Source organism: Gobius niger, assembly GCF_951799975.1.
Source record: "Gobius niger genome assembly, chromosome: 14".
Lineage (NCBI taxonomy): Eukaryota > Metazoa > Chordata > Actinopteri > Gobiiformes > Gobiidae > Gobius > Gobius niger.
Window position 1 is genome coordinate 27,808,900 of NC_136865.1, and position 22,129 is coordinate 27,831,028.

Consider the following 22,129-nt stretch of genomic DNA (forward strand, 5'->3'; position numbering starts at 1 on the left):
TTGAAAAGCATAAATTAATTATGGGAGCAGAGACCACAGACCAAGGGCATGTTTCTCTGCCTCTCTCCTCTTCGGCCTGGTATTCCGTCTAACACTCGTCTGTCCGCTTTCATCCTATCGATTTTTCTGAGTCACGCTCCTGGGCCTGAACAGCGCGGCCGCCTTTGTGCCCGGGAGGACGGCGGATTCATGAATGATGATTGGGCCGGGGACGTGAATGGACAGCTGTGTGTTGGGGGCGTGGGCTGATCAGTGATTTTTGCAGCGGCAGCGACTGGGACATGGGTTTGTGCCTTTCATGTCGACGGCGAAGAGCAGAGCGCTGCGGGTTTCATCGGCGCATGTGACGATCAATGTGGCAAAACCTAGAGCTGCCTTGCCTTGCTTTTCTAACAGATTATTTAAGAACACCTTAAAGGAACTGGCCACTGTTTTTTTAAATACTGAGATATGTTTTTACCTGAGCTTAGACGGGTCACGTAAACAGAGCACAGACGGCGTTAGCATAGCCCCTCCCAGCACAGGTACAGCTCCAAACTGAGGTGAAGCTAGTTGCTACTAAGCTCTTTCCCTATTTCACACATGAGCCTTTACACGATCCAAGTATAGTCACACAAAATTAAACATTTTTCTAAGCGGATAAAAAGGGGAACTATATTGCAAGGCGTAGTAATATTAATATGCCTTGCTATATAGTAGTGTATCACTCCACCTTGCAATATAGTTCACCTTTTTATCCCCTATTTAAATAGGGAAAGAGCCTATGCTGGCAGAGGATATATGCTAACGCCGTGTGTGCTCTGTTTATGTGACTGAGCGCATGCGTAAGGACCAGACAGGTACGCATCAACTCGTCTAAGCTCAGGTAAGAACATGTCTCAGTGTTTAAAAATGGTGGCCTAGTCCTTTAAAGTAACAGGCCACCGTTCTTCCTGCTTAGATGGGTTGATACATACATGTCTGGTCTTTGTGCCCATGGAAGAGCGTGGTCGCTTCCAACTTCACCCCCGTTTGGAGCTATAGGAATATACTGGGAGAAGCCAAATGCTAGCAACATCTTTGGTCATTTGGCGTGACTGAGCGCACACGTAAAGACCAGACAGATAAGATAAGATGATACTTTATTGATCTCACAGATGGAGAAATTGCATTCGATGAGAGAGCATCCGGCAGCAGCACCCATTCAGTGCGCAGCACTCTTTTTTTTTTTTCTTTGGTGAAAGATCGTGTCGCGGCCGCCATCTTCACTGTTTTGGTCACAAGAGGAGCACTGGTTGATGGGAAATCCGTAGACGATGACCACGGCGGTGGAGCTCTTGCGCTTGGCCACGATGTTCTTGGCCACTGTTGTGGATTTTCTTGCTTAATAAAGCTTAAGAGAAGTTTGTCTAGTCAACATGTGAAGTTTATTACACAAATGCATTTGCGGAGAGGGTTACACAGACCGCGGAGATCATGGTAAGCTCTACTCTGCTCAGCCCTGGCACTACCTTTATAGGTGAGTGCCACAGACAGAGCAGCATGGACAGGGGTCATACACAACAAAGGGAAGCCCAGAAACACAGAGAAATGGTAATACAGTTGGAGATGTTAATGCAGCCACCAAAAGGCACTTTGCATGGTAATGAAATCATGGTGGCGTTTGGAGGCAGAAGGAAATCTTTTGCTGTTGGGGAGATGGGCCATTTGGGACCTTTGTCTAAAGGTGCGAGGGCCTCGTCTGGGGTCCAGGAAAGGCCGGTCTCTCTACCTGGTTTAGTCAAAGGCCCAGCAGGGGACCCAAGAAGACAGGACGCCAGTGTGGTTACTAATTTAACTAACTAAATACTAAAATGCCATAACACCACACAGGTGTAGTTGGCCGTGTCGGACAGACGCGCCTGCTTGATGATCAGGTTGTGTCCACGGTGATGTAGAAGTTCCTGTCCTCGGCCGGGTCGATGATCTCGTTGTCCTTCAGCCACTCCACCCGCATGACCTTGGAGGATGGAGAAACTGTAGCTGCCCTCTGTCTCCTCTGATCATCTGAAACGGTGCACCGCCTCTGGGCTTGTCCCCGTCTCAGAGCGTGGTGTCCTGCACTGGTCAGCTCCACCTCGTCCTTCCTCTTCCTCCTGCACAGCTCCCTCCACAGTCTATCACCATCTCCTCGTTGGTCTCTTTTGTTGTTTCCTGTAGCTCCTCTTTTGACGCCTCCTCCGTGCTGCAGGTGTGGGGGCTCTTGGTGCCTCTTCACTGTTCAGTGTCTCAGAAGAAGATGTTTGTAGATCTCAAATGGGTTTAGCTGATAAGTTTGTTTACCTTCAAAAAGCTGCTTTCTTCAGGACCATACGCATCAACTCGTCTAAGCTCAGGTAAGAACATATCTCAGTATGGAAAAACGGTGGCCTGTTCCTTTAAATAACTGACCACCTGTGCTTTCGGATTATGTCATCTCGTTTTCTCAAATTTAGTTTTTCTTCATGTCCTCTTATCTTTTTTTTTCTCCATACTGAGATATGTTCTTACCAGGGCTTAGACGAGTTGATGTGTACCTGTCTGATCTTTGTGCATATCCTCTCCCAGCATATTCCTATGGAGCCAAACAACAGAGCTCCCAGGATCATTCAGGTGCTCATTCCTCCACCACGTTAAGGTGGCGGTTCTTGGAGGGGAGCGGCACTATATTATAAGGTCGTAATAACACCCTGGAAGAACTGTTCCTTTAACAATATTTGGGAATTTTATCGCATTGGGGAGAATGCATTATTTGTATATACAATGATAGAAAATAGCAATACTTTTTTTCTTTTCAACTGCAGTGTTTTGCCTTAAGGTTCAGCATTTCTCATATTTACAGCCGCATTCCCAGCCCCCAAACCACAACAACACCGAGGCCTTGGGCGCGATGCTAATGAGCCTCAGGTGACCGAACCGCCCAGAAACTCAGGACAAAAGGTCATAAACCACTTCCTCACTGTAAACAACACGTTAGGGCGTATTACATGTCTGACTACTCACCTCAGGAGGATGTATATTCCCATTTTACCTAACCTATGTCTAGGATAAAGTGTTTTCTTTCTCACTCCCCAATTTGAAATGTGTTTTGTCTCCCACGGTGACCACAGTGAACGTGATCTTGCCACACATTCAACTCAAATATCTGAAATATAAAGCATCTAATTCAAATGCGTGTGCTCATGTCCAGTCAGACTGTATGGATTTTTTGTTTTAGGCAAGGACTTTTGCTTTGACTCGGGATGATCTCCGAGGTGCTAGTGTCCCGCTCTCAAGGATAACGTGGCACAGGCAGCCAAGGACTGGACCAGGAGCGGAATAGAAAATGAAATCTGCAAACGCCGAGGGGTTTTATACGCTGTTTACCATCGCGAAAGACTCACAACGGCTTGAATTTGTATAACTTTTAGCTTAGTTCACTTTGCATTTTGGAAGATGATAGGAAATGTGTGCCAGCTATAAAGAAAAAGCCCAGATTTGTGTTATCCGTTGGCTCTGGATGACGCTTTCGTTTTGTGCGGTAAAATCCTGCCAGGCCTTTTGACCGCGTCTCCGTAATGTAACGTGATTGGTTTATGAATATTAACGCTCTGCAAGGTGTCCACTTTAATCAAGCTGGAGTCACTGACGCAGCCATCGGACAAAGCACTCGACTGGGTCCTTCCTGTTAAAGGCTGCATTTTATTCTCTGTTTAGACCTTTTTATGTTGATTTGGAGATTATCCTTTGAAACAAGCTGGTCCAGGCAGGTTTGTGCCTTTTGTGGGTATTTGGTCAAAATCTCAAACACATCTTTATACAGAGAACATCTTTGGAATTGCCCATATTATGGTCATGTTCGAAGCAGCCAGACAGGTTGAGTTGAATTATGAATATATTTCTCTACTAAATAAAGATACATAGACTTAGAGCGGAGCAAAATGGCTCAAAGGCCTAAAAATGACCCAAAAAAATGACAAAAAAATGACAAAAAAAATGACAAAAAATTTGACAAAAATAGGACAAAAATAGGACCAAAAATGTGATGAAAAAATGACAAAAAAAATGTGACGAGAAAATGACACAAAAAAAAAAAGACAAAAAATTGATTAAAAAAAAAAGACAAAAAAGATGGAAAGAATTTTGATGACGTGAGGAAAAAGATCCATTTAGATGAGTCTTGTAGGTCTTAGCTTTCAAATGAGGCGTTACACTGGCCTACAGGATTTGGGTAAAGCTGAACTGGAGAAAACGCTCTCGGTTCAGGCGGGAGTTAAGAGGTTAACGTCATGATTATTTCATTTACTCTTTAAACTGACCTGACACAAGACTTTGCCTTTGCTTGACTAATACGACAGTGTCATGGGAGAGTGCGGGCTATTGATATTCCACACTCTCTCCTCCGTTCGTGTACCTGCAGTGTCGCGTGATTGGACCAGATCCTTAGAAACAAATGACAAAGAGCGAACAGGAAATGGAGATAAACACTTGTGCATGTAAATACGACACTCACCACTGCCGCCGTCATGAAGAGAATTACTCATCGGCTTCACAGAGTCGACGGCAAACGCTAAGTGACGTAAGCCGTGATGTGTGTTGCGTTCATTCATCTTCTGTTCCACGAATGCTTTCGCCCCCGACTCCAGATAAAGGAAGAAGCATAAAGAAAATGATGCATTGGAGACACAGGGAAATGTTGTTCTTTGTGGTTGAAAAAAGAACTCAATACAAGTTCAAGTTTTACGAAGTCGGCTGCCTTTGAGGCTTATCGCGGCTCCATTTGGGACTGATTCTGTTGTTTTAGTAGAGAGAGGGAGCGTCCTTTTACGTTTATCGGAAAGTAAAATTCCATACATTCATTTTATGTTCATTGGAAACTGGTTCTACTGTAGCTTTAGGATCTTGCCGCCCAACGTGGAGGGCTTATTCTGCTCAACAGCGTTTACATCATTCAAAATATATTCGGAATCGTGATCAAGATGGATTTGAATACGTTTTACCCATCATCTAGAGCAGGGGTAGGCAACGTCAGGCCCGGGGGCAAAAAAAACGGCCCTCCATCCTCAAACTCTGGCCCTCGAGATGCTTTTGAGAAATATTATGACCCAAATCATAGATCAAATGCATGTTAAAGTACTCGAAAGTACTAGAAATGCTAAAAAATACTGTCAATTCCTTAAAATGTCTTAGCAGAGCACCCTTTTAGGCTATATTCCTAAAAGACAACTCTAAGAATACTAAGAAATGACTTAAATCTACTTGAATTAAGAGATTAAATCTAAAGATTGAGTGGATTTGGTCTGGCCTTAAAGCAGATAAAACCTATTCTTGCCAAGTTTTTTCTTAATTCAGATTATTTTGTATAATTTCAAGTGAAAAATACATATTTTTTACAGAAAAGTGAATTGGTTTGATTTCCAGTGGGATTTCTATTTGTTCCATTGGCGTTGGTGTTTTTATCTGATCTTAGATTAGTTCAAACTGACTCAAATTTCACATAAAAAAAACCTTTATTCAAGCGATTTTAAGTAATTTATCTTTTACGATGGACATTTTTTCCAGTATATGATGTACAACATTGACGATGAAGAAAACCGGCCCTCCACCGAGCAAACTTGCCTCTCCCAGATCTAGAGGTAATGTTATGAAACCCTATGGATTTGCTTAGAATTCCCTCCATTCCTTCTTCACAGTTCTCACCTGCTTATGCATTGTCCCACCATTGGCCCATAGTTGCTAGGATACCGGGCTACTTTAAAAATGCAAATGAATATGTTCAGAAGTGGGGGGGGGGGAAAAGGGAGCTCATATTCACCATCCATGTCTGAATATAAAAGAAAAAGACCGACTGTCTTCGCTCCTATAGAAGACGCACCATGTCATTAAACCTCCTCAGCGGGGGGGGGCGCCGAAAGCTTTTTCGCGTTTCCATGACGACCTCCTCCTCGGAATCGCGCTCGCGAGATGATCGCTTCGACGTCTGTCAATGTTCGTCTCTGCGTGTTCTCATCTGCGCGACAAAAGGCTTTTATTTTGAAGGAGCTGCTGTCGAATGTATAAGTCTCTGTTTAAATGCGTCGGATTCCCACGAACACAGAGGGACGGGACGGATGAGGAGGGACGGGCCCGTGTCTGACAGCTGCTGGAGATGCTGTCAGGTAATATGGGATTTAGAATGTATAGAAGCTGGTCTGATTAATTCAAAAAGCCAACCAGATCAGAAGAGCCTGAGGAAGAAGACTACAAACACATAGTAAAAGCAATAAAACTTCCACTTATTGTCAGAGATGAGGTCTGTATCACATCTGGCATTAGCTGGACAGCCCTGGACTCACTCCCCTGGTCCTTTCTGTGGAGTGTGTATGTTCTCCCCGGCTCCTTCCGAAACCATCAGATTGCTAAGAGCTCTTACGCCAAACCGGATGTGCGTCAGCGTCCGCCATGGCAAGTTGCTTCCGAATTGGTAAGTCAGTTAGGAAGTAGTTAGGAAAAGGAGCCTCGATGCTAACTATCATGGCCACTTTAGCATAGGGACCTCTGATGCTAACGAACCAGTGATTAGGAGCTATGTGCCATCCCACAAGCCACTGCGCCAAACCCCCCACCCCCTCGGCCCCACCCTCGAGGGATTCATGAGCAACCACTGTTGATTGACAGGAGCACATTTAATAATAAAAATAATAATAATTAAAAAGTAAGATTCTGCACAAGCCAAACTTTATAAAAGTGATAAATCCATGTTGTCGTCCCCACAGCTCAGTCACATGTCAGTGTTAAAGAGTAAACTCAGGAAACGGATTAAATGCTTTTGTTTTCATTTAGTAGAAACTTAAACCACATGGATCATTTGCATAATGTAGCTTTATGAAACTGCTGTTGAAATAAAATAACACTAAAGGGAAACGTATGGATCATTTGGATTTATTTTTCTCCTTAAATGTCTTTGTTTGGACAATATGTTGTTGTTGGACACTGTACAGTAGGGGGCGACATGCACTTTTGTTTGGCCTGCACTCCACCAATAACTTTAAAGAAGAAGAGGGGGGGGGGGGGGGGGGGGGCACATAAGAAGCTGCACCAACAATAACTCAAACTTATTCTCCTCAACTTTATCCTACTGCACTAATGTGTGTATTTTGAATAGGCTATAGCTGATACTGGTGTTTAGTAAGACTATCATTTTCAAGACGAGGACTAAACCAAGTCTACTACAAAACTAAACCAGACACAGGCTGCAGAGGGAGGAAGAAGAGGCCGGGCTGGGACCTGTCTGTGTCCAGGCTTTATCTAAATGTCAGTGACACTCTGCATTGTTATTTATTTGACTTCTACCATAGTGCAGAAAGTGAAAAGGGGAAAGGCTTTGTAAACATATCCACAACAGCTGTCTCTCTTACCTTGATATCGCTGCATTTAGGCAGAGAGCCGTGTCCCGTGAGGAGACCTACCTAAGCGATATACTGTAGTAAACTCTCCGTGCAGACTGAAGAACACGATGCAAGTGGACCTTATGCTTCTGTTTTGTGACATCCATCATTCTGTCCAACGATACGCCTCCTGTTTTCATAGTTTCGCCCTGTGCTCTGTTTGACATTGAGCCCGCTCTGGTAGTTAGGGGACTGGTGATGCCGCTACTCATAGGGGCGCGAATGCTCCGCGAATGCAATGAGTAACGGGCCGGATTAGATCGGGGTGAAGCCCAGGTCTGCTCTAACATGTCAGAGATGAACTGACCATGATGAGACTTCTACACAAATCTATTCTCTGAGCAACAGTTTGTCAGTTTGAGAAGTCCTTATTGATGCAAACATATTCCTTGGAATCATCTTAAAGGAACAGGCCACCCTTTTTCCAGACTGAGATATCATGGAAGAAGAAACCCATTGATGGAACCTGGATCTCAATCTTTTGCTGAACCTCAACCTGAGCAACTGCAGCAGCCCCAGATCAGAGCAGTTATTTAACCTCTTAACTCCCGCCTGAACTGAGAGCATTTTCTCCAGTTCAGCTTTACCCAAATCCTGTAGGCCAGTGTAACGCCTCCTTTGAAAGCTAAGATCTACAAAACTCATCTAAATGGATCTTTTTCCTCACGTCATACGATTTTTTGTCCATCATTTTTAGGGATATTCAACTCATTTTTGTAACTTTTTGTAATATTTTTTTTTTTAATTTTTTGTCACATTTTTGTCGTTTTTTCGTCATTTTTTATGTCATTTCTTTATCAACTTTTTATCAATTTTTTGTCAATTTTCGTCAATTTTTTGTGACATTTTTTGTCAACATTTTTTTTGACATTTTTGTCACTTTTTCATAAATTTGTGTCATTTTTTCGTCAAATTTTTGTACATTTTTTTGACATTTTTGTCATTTTTCGTCACTTTTTTTTGACATTTTTCATCATTTTTCATATTTTTTTGTCATTTTTTCGTCAAATTTTTGTAGATTTTTTGTGACATTTTTGTCATTTTTGGTCAATTTTTTGTCACTTTTTTGTCACATTTTCATCATTGTTTTCGTCTCAGTTCTGTTGCTATTTTCCCAACTTTTTTCCAGAAGCATTTGGATTGGGGTAAAGCCAAATTGGAGAAAATGTGCTCGGTTCAGGTGGGAGTCAAGGGGTTAAAGGAACAGGTCACGGTTTTTTCCAAACTGAGATATGTTCTTACCTGAGCTTAGACGAGTTTATACGTTCCTGTCTGGTCTTTGTGCCCGTGGAAGAGCTTAGTCGCTTCTAACTTCACCCTGTTTGGAGCTATAGGAATATACTGGGAGAGGCCAAATGCTAACAACATCTTTGGTCTTTTTGCATGACTAAGGGCACACACAAAGACAAGACAGGTACGCATCAACTCGTCTAAGCTCAGGTAAGAACATATCTCAGTCTGAAAAAACGGTGGCGTGTTCCTTTAAGCTCTGAGGGGCCCAGGCTTGACGTCGACCTCTGCTGTAGGACCAATGATGACCTTTCTTGCTCAATTTTTTTATCAATATTTCTATACTTTCCACACAGAGTGATGCTACATTGACTGGAAATCAAACCCAGGGCCCTTCGGTTCCAAGCGCTGATCTATTTCCCACTTCAGTTTCTCTCAAACTGAATGACATGGCCATCAACAGCGGCGGTGGATCATCCTAAAGAACTTGTTTTCATTCTAACCTGGTCAAATAATTGTCTTTCATCTTGGACTAAAACTTCCACATATAGCCCCGGGTGACTGAGCAAAGCCACGCGCCTCCCCGTGTGGAAAGTACAAGCAATTAAACGCATTTGTTTTGACCCCTTCGCAGATGAATCCCGCCCGCGTTGGCTTTGGGATTTGCCGCCTGCGCCGGTGTTTAGTGCCGAATCCCCGATTGAACATTTCCATCTGAGAGAGTTTGGTGATTTTACGGTTAGTCGCGGTGGATCTTTGTGCTGCATTTTAACGAGCTCATGAGACCAATCCGTTCCCGCCGCTTAGAGCCGTCCAATTGTGTTTTAGAGAGAGAGAGAAAAAAAAAAAAAAACTCCCAAACAAGCAGCCAGCACGGCAGACAGACTCGCAAACAAATAGGGATTTTAATTGAAACGTTAATGTCTCTGAGGAACTGCCAGCTACAAGGCTTTCTCTGGAACTGGTGTGTTCACTGACGACGGAGAGCAAGAGCGGCGAGTGTTTTTATTGTAGAGATTCTTTTAAGTCTCCTCATACGTTGCTGAGAAGTTTGATGCAACTAAGGACATACGATTGTTATTTGAGATGGTAAGAGAAGTGGTAAAATCAAGCTGTTTAAAGTAGTCCTGTTTAATTTGGTTGTTTCTTCTTCTGCTGCTGAAGAGATTTGCGTTTTGATTACAGCACACTGTTTCATTAAGCTTCCTCAATGTTCAAAAAAAATCCAGCGTTGTATTCATTTCCCCCCCCCAAGATGTTGTATGGATGATGGGACAGTATGACCACTGTGCAAAGCCTTCACCAGCACGTCCCAAAGATTCTCAATGGGGTTAAGATCTGGACTCTGTAGCGACCGATCCATCTCCTGCTCCGCTCTTTCACAATGTGAGTCCTGGTTTTGTCATCCTGGAATACGCCCGTGCCGTCAGGGAAGAAGAAACCCATTGATGGAATAACCTGGATCTAGCAGTTAGTTAAGAAGAAGAAGAAGAAGAAGAAGAAGAAGAAGAAGAAGAAGAAGAAGAAGAAGAAGAAGAAGAAGAAGAAGAAGAAGAAGAAGAAGAAGAAGAAGAAGAAGAAGAAGAAGAAGAAGAAGAAGAAACTTTATTTACATAGCACCTCTCACAGATAAAATCACAAAGTGCTTCACAGAGAATCACAAAAAACATTACAGAATTTACATAGGAATAATCACAGCATTGTCAACTAAAAGCTCGTCTGAAAAGAAGCGTCTTCAGCTGCTTTTTGAAGGAATCAACAGAGTCGGCTGTCCGTAGCGACAAAGGAAGGTCATTCCACAATTTAGGAGCAACGGCTTCAAAGGACAGATCACCTCTGGTTTTAAAGTGGGTTCTTGGGACAGTGAGGAGGTTCTGGCTCGAGGACCTAAGGGTGCGACCCGAGGAGTAAGGGCACAGCAGGTCAGATACATATCTGGGAGCCTGGCCATGCAGCGCTCTAAAAGTCAAAACTAAAATTTTAAATTCAATTCGAAATTTGACGGGGAGCCAATGCAACGAGGATAAAATGGGAGTGATGTGTGACCGTCTGCTAGTTCCTGTTAAAAGCCGCGCTGCAGCATTTTGAACCATTTGAAGACGATTCAAAGCAGGTTTGTTAAAACAAGTAAAAAGGGAGTTACAATAATCTAAACGAGACGAGATAAAAGCATGAATCAACAATTCTAGATCAGAGTTGGATAAAATTGGCCTCAACTTGGCAATGTTTCTCAAATGGAAGAAACAGTTTTTCACCAGGTGCCTCGAGTGGCTGTCAAGAGACAAAGACTGGTCAAACCAAACACCAAGATTTCTGATGCTCGACTGAACCGAGGAGCCCAGAGAACCAAGGTGGTTTACAATCGAGGGGATTTTCTGCTCTGGAGCAATAATCAAAGTCTCAGTCTTTTTAGAATTCAGCTGAAGGCAGTTTTCATGAAGCCACGACTTTACACTTGAAAGACAATCCATTAACTCTGACAGTCTGTGCATCTCTGACTCCTTAAAGGAAAAGTACAGTTGAATATCATCAGCATAGAGGTGATAAGACACATTTTTAAAACGGCTGATGATTTTTCCAAGAGGGCTAATGTACAACAAAAACAAAATTGGCCCCAACACGGATCCCTGAGGAACACCATGCAGCAAAGGACTGGCATCAGACATAATGATATTAATACATACAGAGATAGTCCTATTGGCCAAATAGGACGTCAACCACTTCAGGACTGTCCCAGATATACCAAAGTCAGTGAGTCTTTAAGGGATAGTCTGTAAGAATGCAAAGTGAGGAGAGAGTGAAATTACATTTGAAATTAAACAATCAAGTTCCTTCCCTCCTGATTGGACCAGAAACATTTGAAATATGGTGAGAACAAACTTTAATAATCCCTCAGACTCCCCTCCTCATCCTCCAGGATTCTCTAGGATAAAAAAAAAACGTATTTAGTGCTTACTTACTTACTTGCGTAAAATTTCAAATCCATGGTGGTCTATTATAGTGGTTCCCAAAGTGGGGGTCGCAAGGCCTTGGGTGGGGGTCCCCCAAATAATTTCAAGATGAAACAAAAGAAAAATGCTACTGTTTTTAGTTGCCTGGCCTGCCAGACCTCCTCTCTGTTCAAAAGAAGAACCGTCTGGGCGGCGGCTCGCAGCTAATCCTTTCACGTTTTGACCCACATCGGTCCAATCACGCACAAAGAGACGGAAGCCGTCACCACCACACACTCTTCCAAAACATTAAAGATGGCGATGCGGCAACCAATGCACTGTTTCTTCTGCTCTTTCGTCTTTTTTAAATCATTTGAAAAATATGAAATCCCTAATACCGGAGGGAAAGGCTTCCTGCCGCTTGTTACTGCGACGTATCTAGTGTTGCTCTGATTGGTTGATGCCGTCTGTCAATCACGCCCACCGGGAAATCATTGAGATCATGCTCGCTCCCAGACTATATGTCATTCAATTATTCCAAATAAACTGCTTAGATACATATTAACTTAATTATAACATGTTTTTCTTCCCTAATGTAGCGTAAAAGGCAATAACGTTATACAATGGGGGGTCCCGAGTTGTTTTTGTGTCAATGTTGGGGTCCCAGCCCAAAAAAAATGTGAGCCCCTGGTCTATTACACAGTTCAATAAATTTATAAAACGTTTAAACTTACGGACTATCACTTTAAATCCAGGTGCCGACAGTGTGGATAAAATATGGAAGAGTCCTCCAAATTTTCTGAAGTTCAATTCCCAATACTGTCGGCAGAGTTTGCAATACTGTAAACAGAAATAGTGTTATTTCTAAAATGCATCGTGGAAGTGCCCAAAAAATGTTGTATAAGTGTGTATGCTGACATAAGTGGAGGGTCTATTCCCATTGTGATCCCCGCCTCCCTGTCCACCTGCACAAGCCCGGCTTATCCTCACTCGTCTTCCCTGGACCGGAGTTAAACCTGAGTTCGCCCGCAGTGATGGAGGTCGACGGAACCTTTCCCCTCCGTCAAAGCCTGGATCAGAAGCCGACACATTATTGCCTTTCGTTATTGTCCTTGGTCGGTCTCCCTTTGCCCCGGCTCTGCTCTCGATATTACACGTTGTTTTTTCATCTTCTGCCTCCAGAGCCGAGTCCCTCTGGAGGTTCGGGAGCCGCTGTCTCGGCTGATGTGCACCTGTCACTCGTGTCGTAATGAATGCGTTGATGTAATAAAGCTCCTGCAGCGGCTTCGTCGTGGGGGGTTCCCTTCTATAAAACCTCTTGTCTGCGCCACAGCAATTCTCAAATCGTGGTTTGTGTACAAATGGCGGTGCACAGGCTTCCTCTCATGAATATGGAAAGTGGACCGAGGAAGGCGACTGTTTTTAGGCTTATTTCAGGCCATGCACCCATTACTGACAGCCATTTACTATAGTCTACGGTGGCACAGCTTCACAGCAAGAAGGTCCCAGTTTGCATGTTCTCCCCGTGTCTGTGAAGGTTTCCTCCGGGTACTCCAGGATCCCCTACCACTCAAAACATGTACAATAGACCAGGAGAGTGTGTTTGAGAGTGCCAGTACGGGACAACAAATGGAGGCTACAATCCGGCACGGCTTGTTTACATGCATGAGACCCATGTACTGTATGTTCATTAACACGCTCTGTCCCGATCAAACAGGGCCGGCCCTAGGCATAGGCGACCCAGGCCTCCTAGCCCTCTGCTGGTGAGGGCGTCGAATTGAGCCTGAATGTTTTGTTTTATTTTTGGACATAACGTTGGAACAGAAAGTGATAGAGACTTGCGGTCTTTTGTGTTGGAAACTAGATATTTCAAGCTTTCAAACTAGAACTCTTTGGTCCTTCTTTGGTCCTACTTTGGTCCTTCTTTGGTCCCTCTTTGGTCCTTCTTTGGTCCTTCTTTGGTCCCTCTTTGGTCCTTCTTTGGTCCTTCTTTGGTCCTTCTTTGGTCCCTCTTTGGTCCTTCTTTGGTTCTTCACCCCCGGAGAGCCGTGTACCATCGCGATGAAAAGAAGAAAATTATGATACACATGCTCTGATGTTGTTGTTTTTTTGATAAATAGATAATCATAATGTAAAATAGGAATGATAATCATTATAGAATAAAATAAAACATGCCTAAACCATGTCCAAAAAGTGTCCAAGAGGTTTCAAGTTCAATCTTGCCTCGGGCGCCAAATTGGCTAGTGATCAAATAACCTATAAATAACTCAATAAATATAAAATTAGCATCAATCAAATCTAAAAGTAGTTTGGCTGCATGATTGATCTTTTACTTGTTTGTTTCCTGTTTTGCGCCTCTGCTGTTCTAGTGATCATGTCCAATCAGAGCGATCGAGCTGCGCCTCCTTCGGCCAATCAGAAGTCACTGCAGGAGAATCATGTTTGTCCATTCATCACCACACTGTATTAAGCCGTGTGTAATTTCTGACGTAAATATGAGTCAGATTTTCATTTTGCAGCTTGTGATTGAGAGAATGCTTTTATGAACAGTGAATAGGGAGAAAGAGTGTGAGAGCGCCACATGTATTACTTCAAATTGAGTACCAGTATAGGCGATATTATTTGAATTAGATGCAGCTTTAATATAAACAAGGGGGATTTTGGAGACTTTTTGACCAAAACCTTTGAGGAGAGATCAGGACAGGAACAAAGAATAAAGAATAAAGAAGCTGTGATTACTGAGAGAAGATGGGAACAGCTCAGATTGAAACTTTGAGGAAAACACATGCAAATGCGGCAGGGACAGTGGAGCGGTGGAGGACTGAATCAGCCACATGGGTTTAAAACACAGTCAGACAATCACAGGCCGGTTAGACTTGTAAAACAGGGAGAAAACGGGGAGCGACATTTCAGATTACAGTTTTTCGAAGATTGTTTTGAGAAAAGAGATGTTGCTTGACTTGCTAATTCTTTTAAAGCTACAGCGAGTCATGTGAGTTCAGGTCATTTACAAATTGATTCGTCTAATTTGCTTTAACATGATTCCGCTCTTGACCTCTGGGGTTATGACCACTTTGTTAACCCATAATTTGTTCAAAAAGCAGTCATCTGTACTAGATTCTGGACCGTGTTAGCCGTGAAACCGCTTGGCTCTATCTGCTTTTCCACCTCCTCCAAACCCACAGCGAGCGCCTCCTCGGCCTCAGCTGCATCACGTCTGAGCTCGTGGCTAAAAGCAGAATTTGCCCGAGAGCCGCGCCTCCCTGACCTCCTAATGTCTCCTGATGTTTGGTTGATCGCCGCGGACACCATCGCCCCTCTTTCTCTTTCACCCGGCTTCACCTCCGCAGCAGAAACAACACTGCGGCGCGGCGGCCATGTTTGGACTGAGAGCAGAGGCCTGGAGCTTGTATAAACTCTGCCTCTGCTCGCTCTCCCCTCTCAGGGTCCTCGTTATGTGGGTGTTTTTGAACAAACAAATGTAAGCCTGCTCATGTGCCCTGTGATTTCATTTATTCCACTGTAAATATGAACAAGAAAGCATATGCAGCAACCCTGACTATATGCAAGGAATGATATAGGATACAATATGATGCAATATACAGTATTTAAAGGAAGAGGCCACCGTTTACCCATGCTGAGATATGTTCTTACCTGGGCTGAGACGAGTTGATACGTACCTGTCTGGTCTTTGTGCCCATGGAAGAGCTTGGTCGCTTCTAACTTCACCCCCATTTGGAGCTATAGGAATATGCTGGGAGAGGCCAAATGCTAACAACCCGTCAAAGCTCAGGTAAGAACATATCTCAGTACGTAAAAACGGGGGCCTGTTCCTTTAAGCTGATGGATAATGGTACATATCGACTCTGGAGCTTAAAACTAACCTGGAAAGAGCCAGACTGATATCACAGAGCCAACAAACATTAGGACTGAAATCAATCTGGGATCGCTCTGGCTTGAATCGTTCGAGAGAAGGACACACTTTTGGGATTGGATCACAAACACCCCAAATCCATTCAATATTTAGTTTTGAAAAAAAAATATCTATGATGGTTATGTGTTTTTTGTCACCGCCGCATTGGTAATTATTATCTGTTTGGTCCAAACCAATTTTGGTTTGGTACCGAACAGTGAAGGTGAGAGCGGTTCAAGATAGATCCTCATGTGTAAACTCACAAATATCTGTAGAATTCAGCTTCAAGGTAATCTTACGCAACAGGAAACTAAAGAGTCCAGCAGGATGTGAAGGTGGATTGATTATTTACAATGTATACAGTATGTACCATATTTACAATAGTAAAACAATATCAAACCAGGTGAGAATGAAACAGCACTTTTGGGCAAAATAATAATAATAATAATAATAATAAGGGACTAGTTGTGCTTTAACTGCAGCAAGAGTCTGAGATGTAGTTTGAGAATAATGTTGCACAAAGGTTTCTTATCATGGAAATAGATCAATGGATGTTAACTTTTTTTTCCTCATTGCTTTGTATTAAGAGATGTTCTTTCATCATCCCTCTGAATTTGTTCACGTTGATAAAGTCCAATCCATCTGAGATAAGACAAGTGTCTGTGTGAGTAAAGAAGGTGGAGATGAAAAAGACCAGGCATTAGTGACCGATATGAAAGTGGATTTAACAAACGAATGAGCCGGTGTGCTAACTGTGGAGATGCCCTGGTCCAATCATCCAGCCAAAACAATATGACAAACTCACTGAAATCCTCTTCTATTTTCAACAAAGTGACTCAAATTCACTATTGTCCATATTTAACCTGCATCTGATCTTTTCGTGACCGAGTGAACAGCCCAGGTCCCACTAACTTCCCATTTGTGGTTGTATTAGTTTTTTATGTCTCGTCATGCACATTTTGGATTTTGTAACTTTCACAGCTGATTCGAGGGTTTGCATTCTAAAACATCAAACGTGCCGCCTTCTCCGCCGCTTTGACTCTAAACCCATTTTATGTAAAGCTTTCATTAAAGATGCCTTGAATATTATCAGTACGAAGTGTCATCTGAGGAATTCAAAACACCCGCTTGGTTTACAATGGCGCGGCTAAGCTGCTCCGCTCCCATTACTGAGATTAGCTCGGATATGCATAAATGTGTTTGAGACTGTTTAAATGATTTTAAAAACAGTATTTCAATGTTCTGCTGCTGCTGCTGCTGCTAATGACGCCGAAGGGAAGATAAAAAGGGTCACCATATAAATCAAATAAATTGACGCTGGTCAAAGATAACGTTTTACCATGCAGGTTGAATCATTTTCTTCACATAATTAATTACAGCTCACCTTGGGGAAACATTCCTGGCTGAGCTTCAGAGAATAAAAGGTTCATTGAAAGAAAAAAAAAAAAAATTACCTTGGTTTAAAACATGAAGGTTGATGAGCAAAAATTATTTGAGTTACTAAGAGGAATTTGAAGGTTAATAGAAATGCAAAACATTTTCTTTTATTCAGTCTTTTATTAATCCAGATTTTCATTCATTCGTCCTTTCTCACAGTGACGTCAGGCTTCCGTCCAGACCAAACCATACATCCATTTTCTTCCGCTTTATCCGGGGCCGGGTCGCGGGGGCAGCAGACTCAGCAGAGATGCCCAGACTTCCCGATCCAGACACACTTCCTCCAGCTGTTCTGGGGGGACCCCGAGGCGACACCAGGCCAGCTCGGAGACATAGTCCCACCAGCGTGTCCTGGGTCTTCCACGAGGCCTTGTCCCAATAGGACATGCCTGGAACACCTCCCGCGGGAGGCGACCAGGAGGTATCCGAAACAGATGCCTGAGCCTCAGCTGCTCTTCTCGACATGAAGGGGCAGCGACTCTACTCCGAGCTCCTCCCGGGGTAACTGAGCTCCTCACCTGATCTCGAAGGGTGCGCCCAGCCATCTTGCAAAGGAAGCTCATTTCGGCCGTATCTGCGATCTTGTCTATTCAGTCATTACCCAAATCTCATGACCATAGGTGAGAGTGGGAACGTAGATCGATCGGTAAATCGAGAGCTTTGACCCGACTCAGCTCCCTCTTCACCACGACAGACCGATACAGCGACCGCATCACTGCTGACCCACTTGAGGCAAGGACTCCCCACCGACCTGTAGAGGGGAAGCACCTTTTCCCGGTGGAGAACCATGGCCTCGGATTCGGAGGTGCCGATCCTCATCCCGGCCGCTTCACACTCAGCAGCAAACGCCCCAGAGCAGCTGAAGGTCCTGCTTTGATGAAGCCAACGGAACAACATCGTCTGCAAACAGCAGAAATGAGATCCTGAGGTTCCCAAACAGGACGCCCTGTGGCTCCTGGCTGCTCCGAGAAATTCTGTCCATAAAGATAGTACATTTCTAGGCGCAGTCAGGGGCTTCAAAAAACAACCATGGAAAAAAACAGTATTTTTACACACAGTTCAGCGATGCTGGAGTTCTTCATGTCCTCTCAGTGACGTCAGGTGGAAAATGAATTATTGTGAAGGCACATTATTATTATTATTGTAGTTATCTCTGCGGTAATAACTAATGGGGATGAAGAAGACAAAACAACAGCCAAACTGAATCAAACACCAGGACTTTGATGTGCTTTTAGGCTGATCTTTTATCCACAAGCATCACAAGTAAAATTTACATACTCTCTCTGCCATCTCGGCTCCTTTGTTATCATGCATTCAGTGTTTTCATGCGCGTGTTCATCATTCATTCCAAAATGTGGCTCAACGGTGAATCATTGGCTCTTTTGGGGGGTTTCTCTTTGGCTTGTATCTTCTGATGATGAACATACAGTAATGTTAGACTAATGGGGCCGAAAAACAAGAAGAACATTGTGGCTTTTCATCATGTTGTGTGTAAGGCTGTCTTAAAAATAGGCCAGCTGAATAAAATGATCAGTCACTCTTTCTTCTGTCAGACAGACCCACTGAGAGTATGTTTGTTTGTGTGTGTTTAGATACTTCACCAACATCTCCATCGGGGGGCGGGACTACTCCTTCAGTAACGACGGATACCTGTCCAACCCTCTGCTCGACGTCATCTCCTACACCAACGGACGCGGCTGGGAGGAGGTACGTACCATGTTACTACAACTGCAGGCACCACCAAATCCACATAGGCGTATACCCACTGAATGGTTTTTATAAAGCACTTTACAGCCTGGCCAAAGTGCAGTACACAAAAACACAGAATATGCTTCCATCAATTTTCTTCCACTTCATCCGGGGCCGGGTCACGGAGGCAGCAGTCTGAGCAGAGATGCCCAGACTCTGGGGGCCCCCGAGGCGACACCAGGTCAGCTCAGAGACATAGGGCCTGATCTTGTGTCTCAAAACGCAGACGATAACATAACATTTTGCGCTTAGTAGGAGCACACTGGGTGGAGACACACTTTTTCCTCCAACAGATCGACTACACGACCAGGAGAGGGGTTGTGGGGGTGAACATGTGCGTTTGTTTTGTTTCGCGCCACAGCGGACGCTGTAGCTCTTTCTCTCTCGAGACATGAACATTGTTTAGCTCACAATGGGGTAAATAAAGTTTTTTTCTTTTTTTACATTCATTATGTCTTCTTGAGTAACAAATTTTAGTTTTTTGGTTTCTTTTTGAAAGACACTCGGTAAAAGCAAACAAATCTGTTCAAATACCTTACGCGTTTCGACGGACAAGGAACTACTTCCGTCTTCGTCAGAGGCGTCTCCCGACGTGCATGATGCGTCTCTTTTTGGGATGTTGTTCTTCCCAGGCGTGGCCACACTGACATAAGCAATACACCTGTCAGTGTGGCCACGCCTTCCGCCGAGCGTTGGTTATTGGAGAAGTGCGTCCCATGTGTGTGCCAGGGTAAAGGCGCCCTCATCTCTATGGATGGATCTTATTCCTCGCTTTCTGATCTCTACGAAGACGGAAGTAGTTCCTTGTCCGTCGAAACGCGTAAGGTATTTGAACAGCTTTGTTTGTTTTTACCTAGTGTCTTTCAAAAAGAAACCAAAAAAACAAGATTAAGTTTTTTGTTTGACCTGTGTCACAAGTGGTGAAGTCACATAGCACATAACACATAATTATTCGCCAAGAACCTGCGCCCATCCGTGCACCGGCAAAAGATCTGGCCCATAGTCCCTCCAGCCTGTCCTGGGTCTTCCACGAGGCCTCCACCCAATAGGACATGCTTCCCATGGGAGGCGCCTGGAGGCATCCAAAACAGATGCCCGAGCCACCTCTGCTGCTCCTGTGGACGTAAAGTGCATTACAATAATCCAGCCGGGCTGTCACAAAAGCATGCACGACAGTCTCAAAATGTTGCTGCGTTAAAATCGATTTAATTTGAGCAAAAAGCTTGATTTTAAAAGTTGGAATCCATTTTGTCAGCCAAATTAGTCACAGCTGGCTTTTAAAAATTATTGAAAAAACGCAGGTCAACTGAAGGGGCGTGGCCAGAGCTGCTTGGTCTCAAAACAATCACCTCTCATTTGTCCTGGTTTAGATTCAAAAAGTCCATCCAGAATTCCAAACAGTCCGAGAGGCAGGAGGCAGCCTGTGACTCATGCTTTTTCAGCTGCAAACAAATCTGACTATCATCAGCATAAAAATGGAAACCAACACCGATTCACCGAGTCACCGCCGAAATTGGGTCGTGGATTCAGCTCCACCAAGACAAGATTTACACCTCGGCGTGACAACGATTTCACACCGTCAGCAAAATGACAGGAAAGATCAAACAAAGGCAAGAAACGCAATTATCCGAACATAAAGAAACCATCACAAACATGCTTTTTTTAATTTCTTGCTGACCGAGTACGTAAATAACGCGTTGGTGATTCTCATTAGACTCTTTGGAGGCTGAAAATGTTCTGCAGTGATGGACTTCAGTTTTACTCCATTAACTCGGCAGCTCTGTTGTTTATAATTAGCCGATGAATCAGGAATGCTAAATAGCCGCAGTCGTTTATCGTGCGTGCCTTTGTCCGGCGTTGTTGTAAGTCGGGGTTTTGCAGAATTGCTTCACGTCTCGTGTTTTCAGGAAAATCCACTGTTCTTTGATGGATGTTAACACTGCCGGCTCATCCGTCAACAAAAACATTTACTGATTAGAACTATTTATGTACATTGTAGAAGATCTTATTGCTACAAAAGGTTCCTTTAAAAGTAGAACTATATATGTGTTGATTTCCGTACATTTGAGTGGTTTCTCATAAACACTAGATTTGATGAATGAGTTGAAGTTTGGCTGATGCTATAAAGTCAGACACTTCTCCACTGGTTCTGAACAGAATGAGTTATTATCAATGACTGTTGATGCAGCGACGTGTGTGTGCGGCTGAACCCAAAGCACAAGAACAGACCCTGCCCAAGTCTGAACGAGGAAATTACACCCAGACTACAAGTTAGATAAGATAACATAATCCTTTATTGATCTCACAATGGAGGAATTCACTTGTTACATTCGGCTCTCAAGATCTGTCAGAGTGCAAAATAGAAATGTGCAAACAGTTAAATGAACAGGCCACTGTTCTTCCATACTGAGATATGTTCTTACCTGAGCTTAGACGAGTAGATACGTACCTGTCTGGTCTTTGTGTGTGCCCTCAGTCACTGTTGTTAGCATTTAACCTCTCCCAGTGCATTCCTATAGCTCCAAATTGGGAGTAGTTGGAAGCGACCAAGCTCTTCCACGGGCACAAAGACCAGACAGGTACGCATCAACTCGTCTAAGCTCAGGTAAGAACAGATCTCAGTATGGAAAAACTGTGGCCTGTTCCTTTAAATAGTAGAAAAGGAGGTATCTTATGTACAATGAGTAGGAGCAAAAATCTTAAGGGATAGTTCGTTTTACTCGTAAGATTATTGCTCTTCTCTTAACTTTTGGAGTCGCGGGCGTCAGTTGAAAACGTTAAAGGGAAAACACGATTATGATGCAGCGTGAGTGTGAAGGGCCACACGTTCACCAGGACCTGCTCCTCCCGGGTCTGACATAGAACCGTTACACAGAGGCTCCTCAGTGCAGTACATGGATCCTCCTAAACTCTGCAGTTTACTAGGCTTTGTGTGTTTTCTTGTTAACCTCTTAACCCCCACCTGAACCCAGCACATTTTCTGTTGAACCCAACAGATTTGGCTTTGCTCAAATCTAAAAACTTCAACAACAAAAAAGCATCAAAATAGCAATGAAAACCCCACAAAAACATGACAAAAAGCGAGAAAAATGTGACAAAAAAAGCCACAAAAAAGTGACAAAAGATAAATAAATAGATAAATATTAAATTGTATTTTGAGGGAAAATCATGTTTCAGCAGAAGCAATCAATCACTCGACATCAAATAATAAAAACAAAAATGTTAAGTTAAGTTATACTTCATTCATCTCTGTAGATAAATGAGTCCTCTGCGTTTGACCCATCCTCAGTGTCGATGGGTGACCCGTAGGAGCCGTGACCCGTCTCCATGATGTGGAGCCAGGCTGGTGGTCAGAAACACCTAACTGGAGGATTTACCTATTGCACATGTTTTGTAACCTACCACTAACCTACTCAGATATGGGGAGAACATGCAAACTCCACACAGAAAGGCCCCGTCCCGGTGGG

At 43.6% G+C, this 22,129-nt stretch overlaps 1 protein-coding gene across 3 annotated transcripts in view; it reads left to right on the plus strand.

Annotated features, from left to right (window-relative positions):
• The window catches only part of grin2da (glutamate receptor, ionotropic, N-methyl D-aspartate 2D, a), a 492,433-nt gene that overhangs the window by 317,144 nt on the left and 153,160 nt on the right, over positions 1-22,129 (plus strand). For all 3 annotated transcript variants that reach the window (XM_079570853.1, XM_079570852.1, XM_079570854.1), the window contains one exon: positions 18,506-18,620. In XM_079570853.1, the coding sequence (XP_079426979.1) occupies positions 18,506-18,620 (115 nt within the window). The remainder of the gene's footprint in view (positions 1-18,505; positions 18,621-22,129) is intronic.